Here is a 10,052-nt window from a genome sequence, read left to right on the forward strand (position 1 = left end):
CACGTGCACACGAAGATCACAGCCAATGCTCCGCTCCTCCATTATGTCTTTCAGTTAGTCTTGAAGTATTTCTACAGCTGTTGAAATGCTCTCTGCTGAATTTACGGCCCAAATCAGAGAACTGACATTCAGCTGAAAATCATGAGCTGGCCCATCTGAACGCTGGGCAACCAAAGGGGGTTATCTGTAATTACTGTCTCAGGGGCAGACATGGGGGATCCTTACTGGGTTTCCTGAGAGACCCTGCCTCAAGGAATGAAGAAAGTGGAAGAAGGAAGTGGGAGAAAGATTGAGGAAGATTCCTGACATCAATCCAGGGCCTCCACACTCAGGCACAAATGCACACCTGCAAGCCCACACACATGCACCCCCACAAGAACACGCACACACACACACACTCATACACACGCACTCATAAATGATAAAAAGAAAAGAAAAACACTGGAGCCCAAATGGTAGGGACACATGTCTTTATTTTTACTGTTTGAAGCAGCACACTCACAAGATGGACAACAAGTGCGTACAGAGAGCGGCTTGGCTGCCTGGCCTAGATGCACCGGGAGCAGACACACAACCAGAGCAATGTACAGAGAGCGGCTCGGCTGCCTGGCCCAGATGCACCGGGAGCAGACACACAACCAGAGCAATGCCGACCTGGCGCTGGCAGAAGAGACTCCGGTGCTAGCTGTGGGCTGAGGCAGTTTTCACGCCACTCTGTGGGTTAGGAAACTCCTCTAACAACGACGATGCTATAAAGGTTCCACAGCAGGCTCGTGTTTACCACTTGAAGCTTCTACAGCATGTGCAGGGATCAGAGCCAAATCTATTTGTACTAGAAGCTGTTTCACGCGGTACATCTGGACAAGTCTACACCTCAGTGCTCAGCCCAGTCTTTCTCACTTCTTATTTCAATGGAAGCAATTGTCTACTTTGGTAAATAAGTTTTTCTAACTTTACCACAGGCTTTGACTTTTCTGGGGGTTAAACTGTTTTATTGACAGACTTATTATGGAGTTGAAGACAGGAAAGAGTTAAGGAAAAACCAAAAAGGATGAATTTCCCTGTTTACACCCAACTTCAAAACATATGGCTGTATGGTAATGGCATTGTTATTCTGGAAATAAAGACAGAAATAATATGAAATAATTTAAAAACAAATACTCAGGCTAAAATAAATATTAAACAATATATATCTATAAATTACTTGTATGTTTAAATATGAACTGCCTTTAAAAGTGGAAATAAATTTGGTAGACTATTGCTAGTCCATCCAAAATCACTCTTAGTTTTAGGCATGGTGAGTTATACATATAACTCACTCAAAAACAACGTAAACATTTAGCTCTTACAAGCAACTTGCTTCTCTTGATGCGTTTGTTACTGAGACAGTCTGCATCGACGGTATTCAGAGGCTGCTTGTCTTTTTACACAGTGAGCTTCAACAGCAGATGCTCTGCACTCTGCGCAGAGCGTTACACCGACAGCCACGTCACACACAGCAACACGGGATGGTGACTTAGGGGATGCGTTAACAGTGCGCACACTTTTATTCACGTTTGCTGAGCAGCAGTTCTGGGTTTCTTTATTGGTTTACCAACAGCAGCAATATAATTTTGATGCAGTCACTAACAGCACAGATACAAAACTCTGACCAATAACACTCACAATGGTTTATAACAATTAAGCCCAGAGGCCACATCAACTTTTTTTTTTTTTAAATAGCCAAACTTCACTTTAGATTTTTCACAAGGTCAATAAACAGTAGATACTTCTTTTCTTCCAAAATCTAAAGAGAAACCCATCTGTCTTAGGTTTTCATTTCGTTTCAATTCATCTGGTTGTTTCTTCATTCTTTTCCAACTTTTTACTAGGGAGAAAAGTATACAAAGATAATAAGCAAAGTCTTTCGGTATAACTTTGTAACAATGTACACAAGAGGCCCACCCCGGCCCACACACTAAACAGAAGCCCTAGGTTAATCTAGCTAGAACAGTTTGCCGCTCAGCTGTACTGCTCACATTTCTGTGATCATTAGCACCTGGACTGACTGCCCCTGCACTGACAGTCACCATGAGCAAAAAGACAAGTGTCTCCAGAGAAGATGAGGTGGGATGGAGTGAGCTCTCGGGATGCGAGGAGGTACTTGAGCCAGTGAAGTTCTCCCTTTCATGGGCAAAGATTCTTGTGGAGGACACTTCAATTTCACAAATAGAAAGAGACAACCTATTTTCATCAGGATTCTTCTATTTACTCCACTTTTATAATTGGGCACATTATTATATTTTCCAGACTATATGAATCAAATGTGAAAATGTGTACTTATTTTTGATTGACCATGATAATGATTGCTAACCATGGATCTAGATATAATTTGTGAACAAAACAAATTAAATAATTACTAATCACCAAGAGCTGAGATAGAGATGTTTCCTTCTTAGAGACCACAGTGGCCTGCCAGCTAGTGATGAGACTGGGGTTCATCCTGACTGCTCAGTGTCACCACCCATGGCACACTGGACTGTCTGGACTCAAGCACGCCTGACTTTCTGCTAACCAGAGAGGCTGTAACACTGGACTGTCAGTCTTGGAACGATGGAAATAGGTTAGGTCACTTTGCAGACCACCTCTGAGAAAAGCGATGGCTGACACACTGTGGTAGGCACGGGCAGAGCTAGCGGTTCCCCACTGGCTCTCCTGGGAGCCCAGGAGGAAGGCAAACACTTGGGTTTTTCAAAACAGGCTTTATATTAAGTGTGTGGTTATATTATTTTTTCCATATAAGAAAAATTTACATACAAGGTTTGGAAAAATTGTTATGGGTTCAAGCTTCCTGACTTTAACTTTGGTAAGGTAATTAATTACACAGAGAAGCTCAGCAACAGAGTCAAGCGAAGTCCGTGAAAGCCGCTACAACATGCTAGGATATAAAAGTAACAGAAAGAGTCAGAACAGTCATTTCCCTTACCACATAATACAAAGAGAATGCAAAATTTTCTCCAATTAGAGACAGATAAAAATGGAAAAGAGTAAAGCAGAGGTTCAAATAAATGTAAGGTACAAGTCACACAGAGACCCTAAACCTGCAAAGTACATGGACGGGGGAGGTCCTAGGGGAATAAGACAACAGCAGACAAAAGAGGAGGGGCTCATGTGATGGCAGGACAAACAGAAGGACAGAAAGGGAAGGGTGACAAAGGGGGACACACAGCTGGAAATCAGTGGGACGGCTTCTTCTGCAGGTGCAGGAGATGTAGGGCAAGCTGAAGGAGGGGGGCTGCACTGTGAGAAGTAAACAGGAGAAACCCCAGAGAGGAAACCTGAGCGAAGTTTAGAAAAAGCTGAAGCAGCAGCAGTGGAGAATGTCTGAAGGGAAATGGTTCAGCCTACCAAGGGGAAGGAAAGATCCACAGACTGCCCAGGAGCTGGAGGCAGCGTCAGGATGGAAAGGACAGAAGGGACAGTGCACCACAGGCTGCTCAGAAGACAGGGGGGCACCTGGCTGCTGGCAGACAGGACAGGGACTTCAAAGTGGAGGCACAGTCCCACTTTGCTGAAGCAGGGAAGAAGTCCCATCTAATTCATGATCACAAACCTGAGTCTGAGCCCGGTCTGAGGCATCTTTATGCAGAGCATGCCCACAGTGAACACAGGAAGAGAGAGGCAAACTGAAGGCTTCAAAAAGCCACTTCAGACAAAAGGAGAAAGGAGAATCTGTACAGAGAGATTATGAAAATGACTATGAAACTGGGCTAACGTTTGTGTAACAGTGAGACCCAGCAGCAGGCTGGGCCTAACGCCCTAAGAAACTGAACCTGGCCCATACACATTCCTCAGGTTTGCTTCTGTGCTGAGCCCCAGGCTGAGTGCTGGGGGGCAAAAATGCCATCTAAGTAGGCAGAGAACCTGTACTGCAGACAGCCCTCAACCTCAGGCAGAAAAGCACACCTTACTTAAGGAACTCTATGAGACCTTGGGCTTTGAGTTCTTGTGTAGAAAGGATAGATCATACTAGAAATTCTGTTCATTTTGAAAGGAATCTTAAAGTAGTATAAAAATGTTGAGTAGAAAAAAAATTAGAAAATACATGGATGAAAATGAAAATCACTACAACTTCAACACTTAGACAACATTTGTTGATATCACTGCTTTCTAAATTTATCAATCATTTCTTTCTATTCACATAAGAACAATTTTGTCAGATGAATGAGGACCTGACAATCTATTATATAAGCATTTCACAATTTAATAAATTCCCTTTCGAAGAGCAGAATCCACTGGAACAACTTTACAGTCTTTGCAAAGACGTCCCATTGTCTCTGTCCCCAGTGGGCTCAGATCACCAGCCTCCTCAGTGACAGCCAAATCAACTGTACCAGCAAACTGAGTCAGAGATATCTCAATCCATGCTTTGTCATAAAGAGATATCTCAATCCATGCTTTGTCATAAAGATTGACTTCTTTTTTAAACATCTACTTGAAAGCATAGTCTTTTAACTGAATCTCTCCATCGTGTTCAAAAGCTTTCCTGCTGTCGAGTCAAAGGACATTTGTATTTTGAGATGTGGTTTCACTAATTTGCCCAGAATGGTTTTGAACTCTTGACTCAAGTGAGTCTTCCACCTTAGAACACGAGTCACTAGGACGACAGACACTCCGTCACCTTTGGCTAAGAATTCTGCGGACAAGACAGCCTCACATGCCCCCTTTTATGGAAATTAAAAAGCTTGCTACCAAACTTTCATCCAGGAATAACAAATTGATTGCACATAGGGGCATACATTTAAGAGGATAACCTACTTCCTTGTACTGTACTGTACTGTATTGTATTGTACTGTATTGTATTGTATTTAGTTCCTAAATTTTGAAACTTGGTGTCATTTTGTGATGAAAAATATTACCTATTTTTGTTGTTACACTTTTCATTTCATGAAATGATTACTGCTAAAGTAAACACTTTTTGTTGCCAAATATATTTATTCTTTTAGTAACATTGCCTATACATTCTCCACTAGTTTCCTTAGTGATACATTTCTTGGAGCTTTCTATATGTTGCAGGTGCAAATCCTTTAGGTAAAGTTTTTCTCCAGCCCAGCTATTATTGAAAAGCTTTATGGGGCCATATTTTTGCTTTCTAAAAAAGATTTATTTTTATTTTATGGGTATGAGTGTTTTGCCTGTATGTATGTATGTATGTATGTATGTATGTATGTATGTATGTAGTATGTGTGCATGTATGTATGTATGTACACCATGTAGTACTGAAGGAGGACAAGAATAAGGCACAGGATAACATGGAACTGGAGTTGCAGACAGTTGTCAACTGTTGTATGAGTGCTGGGACCTGGACCTGGATCCTGTGCAAAAAGAGCAAGTGGGCACCACTTTTTTCACTTCTGACATGCATGATCCTAAAGTTTCCATTACATAAACCCAAATATCCATTGCAAAATGATTCCTGGCAGGATACAGAAGCAGGTGGCTATACGCTCAGGTTCTTAGAAGCTAAGGCAGAAGAACTGCTTGAGTCCAAGAGTCTGAGTCCAGTCTAGGAAACAGAACTCTTTCCCCTTAAAAAAACAGTAACAACACAAAACAAAACAAAAAACAAAACCACCACATCACAATACAACCAATCAAAACCCAGAGCAAAACCAAAAGCGTTTTCTAATCCCAACATCATGCTTACGTAAAACGCCACTCCCAGGATTAACTACTCCTCTAGGCTTTCTGTACAAGTAGATTTACTCATTTCTTTCAAATTAAAAAGTTACGGAACTCTGAATCTAATTCTAGAAAGTAACAAATGTGGGTGTAGTTAGCGCTGTAGCTAAATAAACTTTATTTTAACAGACAAACTACTTCTGCCTGCAGAGAAAACAAGGTCTCCCGAGAGGCTTCCTCCCATTGCTTGTGCTCACCCTCCCGCCACCATTTCCCAAGGGCCTGTCTCAGAGGTAAATGTGCTCCATCTGGCAGTGTAAAACACAAACCGGGTGTTTCCTCAGGACCCCGGGCCTCCTTCCACGTGGCTCCCACCTCTCTACAGAGATTCTTGTCATCCCCCTGTATAAAGACCTCTACAGCCCAAATTTCCAGCACAGAACTTTGGAAATAAAGAAAGACTACTGTGGTGGCCTTTGCCTCGCAGGGTGAAGACAGCCCAAGTTATGCTTCTAGAACGCCATCAACCATTCCTCCAAGGCCTCTAGCAGCCTCTCAGCCGCAATGCCAACGCCCCTGTGAGTGCTCACGGTGGCAGCGATGCTCTCTGCATCTGCCACTGCTCACCAGGACGCCTGGTCTTTCCCTGGTAATGAAATGGCTTCCTCCTGATCTTCTCTCACCCCTGACTCTGCCGATTCTCTCTTACCTCTATCAGCGTGACTTTCCGGGCTGGCGGCTCACTTCTCTTCGCCTGCATATCTGCTCTGTGTCCACGGTCCTCCCAGTTTTGCTCTTTGCCCTTCTCCATCCTACAGGAAGGGAAGATTAGAAATGAGGAGCCAGCAGGACAGCTGCTGTAGTGGGTTAGATAAGGCCTGGATCTAGGGAAGGGACAGAGGGATGGACAGGGATGATAAGTGGGGGCCTGAGGAAAACCACCGGGAAAACTGCAAGTGCTGCTCTCCAAAGGGGTGAGAGACAGTGCTCCCCGATCTCAGACAGGGAAGGGACAAGAACGGAACAAATCCTATTTAGATGACAAGGGAAAACCAGAAAACGTTATCAATGTAGACGGAAAAACAATCCTCTACTTTCACAGGGTATTTCTTAGAGACAAAGGAGGGAGTGGGAGAAGCTCCTACGAGAGTTTAAATCACCCAACTGCGGAAGGCCGTGAAAAACTCAATGGTAATAGCAAAACATACACCATGGTTTGCGCAGCACAAACTGTTAAAGAATATACAAACACGGAAAGAGAGAGACTGAGGAACTAGTACGTACACTAAGTATGCACAGTAAAGGTGGGAATGTCCTAAACAGCTTTAAAGAGACATAAGAATTTAAAAATCAAAGGATTACCAGGAATGACAAAGTATTTGTGCACAAAACTGCATGCATGTACATAACTCAAGTTCAAGGTCTAGCTTTCAATGTGACTGTATCTGGAGACAGGGAGGGTGAATAAGCTCAATATGGTTTATCCAGTTAGGACAATAGCAGTGTCTTACAAGGACATGCTTGCTTGTGAGATCATGCACACACTCTCTCCATATGTGTGCAGGCAGAGGCTTTGTGAAGCTATAGTGAGAGGTGGCTTCATTAAAGCCAGGAAGAGAGGCCGTATTTAGAAGATGTGGTGTACCCCTGAAGCTTAGTCATACTAGGTCAGGAGGGATGGCTCAGCAGGCAATGCATGTGCTACCAAGCCTGACAGCCTGAGTTTGATTCCCAGCATCCACATGAAGAAGGAAAGAGCTGACTCCTTCAAGTGATCCTCCGAACGCCATACACACCATGGTATGCAGGGCCCTCCTCCAAAAATAAAAAAATGTAGAAAAAAATTAACAGAAGTCTTTCAAGTATTAGAAAGGTAAAACATTATTTAAATAGATACTCATTTTACCAAAGAGATTATAAGTATATTTGGACACACACACACACATGCTTGACATCATAAGCCATTAGGGATAAGGATATACAAGGTCAAAGCATATGAGGTCCCTCTTGAATTGGAAGGGCTGGAATCATAGCCTGAGTGTATCTTGTACTGGGGAGGAAGCACAACTCTCTTGCATATAGGTAAGCCTATAAATATGAGATGATACAGAAAACGTATTAAAACAACTCTAGTCATCCAAATCTAGTTATTTACCCAATAAACATGGATGCAAGTATCTATATGATGACTTACACAAATACCGATATTTGTAGTGGCTCCATGAGACAACTCAAAGACATATAAACAGATAATGAATAAATAAACTCTGGAAGGAGAGAGAGGTCACTGGTTTTCAAGGGATGGTAGTTACAGAAAGGAAGAAATCAAAGGATGTGAAAAGAATGAGAAATTCTTTGTGGTGATGGCTCATGAGTGTCTCTTTCTTAAAATCTGAAATTTTTGTCACTTATTATATACCAAGTATATTTCACTAAACGTGTCACAAATACATCTGTATATATAAAACCAGACCTATAAAAATACATGCATGCATATGCGTGAGAGTTTACTTGTATGGGCGTGTGCGTTGATGTGTATGTTGGTGTGCAGCACTTGTACGCGCATGTGAAAGCCAAGGACAACCTTGGCGGTGTGCTGGATAGTTTAGTGTCAATTGATAGAAGCTAACATCATCTGGGTGGAGGGAGCCTTAATTAAGAAAATGCCTCCATAAGATGGGGCTGTACGCAAGCCTGTAGAGCATTTTCTTAATTAGTGATTGATGGGGGACCCACCCCATTGTGTGTGGTGCCATCCCTGGGCTGCTGGTCCTGGCTTCAACAGGAAAGCAGGTTCAACAAGCCATGATGAGCAAGCCCCATAAGCAGCATCCCTCCAAGGCCTGTGCATCAGTTCCAGCCTCCAGGTTCCTACCTTGTATGTGTTCCTATCCTGGCTTCCTTTGATGATGAACAGCGCTGTGGAAGCGTAAGCCAAATATATACCCTTTCATTTTGGGGCATCAGGTTTTGGGGCATGGTGTTTCATCACAGCAACTAGTAACCCTAACTAGGGCAGGTATCATCCTCAGGAACACTGTCTTCCTTGAGCCAGTCTTTCATTGACCTGGTGCACACTAATCAGGCTGGACTGGCTGGCCAGCAAGCCCCAAGGATTTTCTCTCCACCTCACCGGCATTGGGATTACAGGCATGGGTTCCCATGTCTATCATTTTTTAACATGTGTTCTCGGCATGAAACTCATGCTTCTGAGGTAAGGACTTAGCTGACTGAGGGATGACCCAGCCCCAGTTCTGACCCTTTCACTAACCCCCTTGCTACTGTACTTCCTGTAGGTATGGCCGAATCTCTTCTGATACTTTTAACATGATCTTACTAGTCTCTTTGCCTTCATCCTCACCTATTAATGTGTATTCATTCTTACCTTACATGTCAGAGTGATGCTGTTCAAATTTGCTGATCCCTCTATTTAATGGTACCCATGTTACTTAGCATAAAACATAATGCGTTACACGGTCTGATCACTGCTTACCCTCATCTTTTTGAGTTCTCTCAACTGCTTTTCCCATTCCAGAATGCTAGCAAGTTCCTCACTGTTCCTTTAGGGTACCGAGTATGCTTGTGCCTACATTTCCTGCCTCAAGGCCTTTTACACCTGTCCCCTACATATACATTATTCAATTCCTTTTCTCCTTCACTCTTCTAAGATCTTCTCTCACAATTCAATTTAAAACTACAACAGACCCACTGTAGTGGCTCGTGTCTAGAATTCCAGCTCTTGGGTGTATAAGATCAGGGAGGATCACCCATGTGTTCAAGGCCAGCCTAGGATACAGAACAAAATTTGCAAACAAAAATATTAACAGAACAAAACTCAAAGCTGCAACAATTACACCTCCCATTTCTATCTCCTCCCCATACTTAATTTTTCTCCACAGTATAGCACATTCTAACACAAATATTTACACATAAGGAAGTAAAATGCCAGCTCTCTAAGGTAAGGATTTTTATAGGTTTACTTGTGTCCCCAGTACCTAGAACATTTTGATGGCATGTTAGGTGCCTGACAAATGATCTGAATAGCATGCGTGTTCCTTGGCACACTGGGCACACACATAGGCACATATCATGTATTGTTACTAGTGCACACCACTGTCTAGCTCAGCAGCTAAGGCAGAAAACTCCCAATCAGCATTTTCTCCATCAGGCTGATGCTCACAGTGGCTGCCGACTCTCGCCTGGAATGCCTGCCTTCGCAGTGAGGTCAGAACAGGACGAAGCCCTGATACAGAAAATGCTTATGCAGGTTCATGTAAGACACCAGGCAAACAGAGCTGTGGTTCCCGATCCCACCTTTCAAACCTCTGTTGCTCCCAACTCTCCAACCCCTTTCTCCAGGAACAAGAACTCCAGTCCTTCCCCCATCACAA

General features: G+C 43.1%; 1 protein-coding gene across 4 annotated transcripts in view; it reads right to left on the reverse strand.

Moving 5' to 3' along the window:
• Window positions 1-453: 453 nt before the first annotated feature.
• Ahi1 (Abelson helper integration site 1) overlaps window positions 454-10,052 on the reverse strand; it is a 145,984-nt gene continuing 136,385 nt past the window's right edge. For all 4 annotated transcript variants that reach the window (XM_026786100.1, XM_026786098.1, XM_026786099.1 and 1 more), the window contains 2 exons: window positions 6,371-6,473; window positions 454-1,867 (listed from right to left, as the gene is read on the reverse strand). In XM_026786100.1, the coding sequence (XP_026641901.1) occupies window positions 1,865-1,867; window positions 6,371-6,473 (106 nt within the window). In that variant the 3' untranslated portion in view covers window positions 454-1,864. The remainder of the gene's footprint in view (window positions 1,868-6,370; window positions 6,474-10,052) is intronic.

This window comes from Microtus ochrogaster, linkage group LG4, assembly GCF_000317375.1.
Source record: "Microtus ochrogaster isolate Prairie Vole_2 linkage group LG4, MicOch1.0, whole genome shotgun sequence".
NCBI classification, from domain to species: domain Eukaryota; kingdom Metazoa; phylum Chordata; class Mammalia; order Rodentia; family Cricetidae; genus Microtus; species Microtus ochrogaster.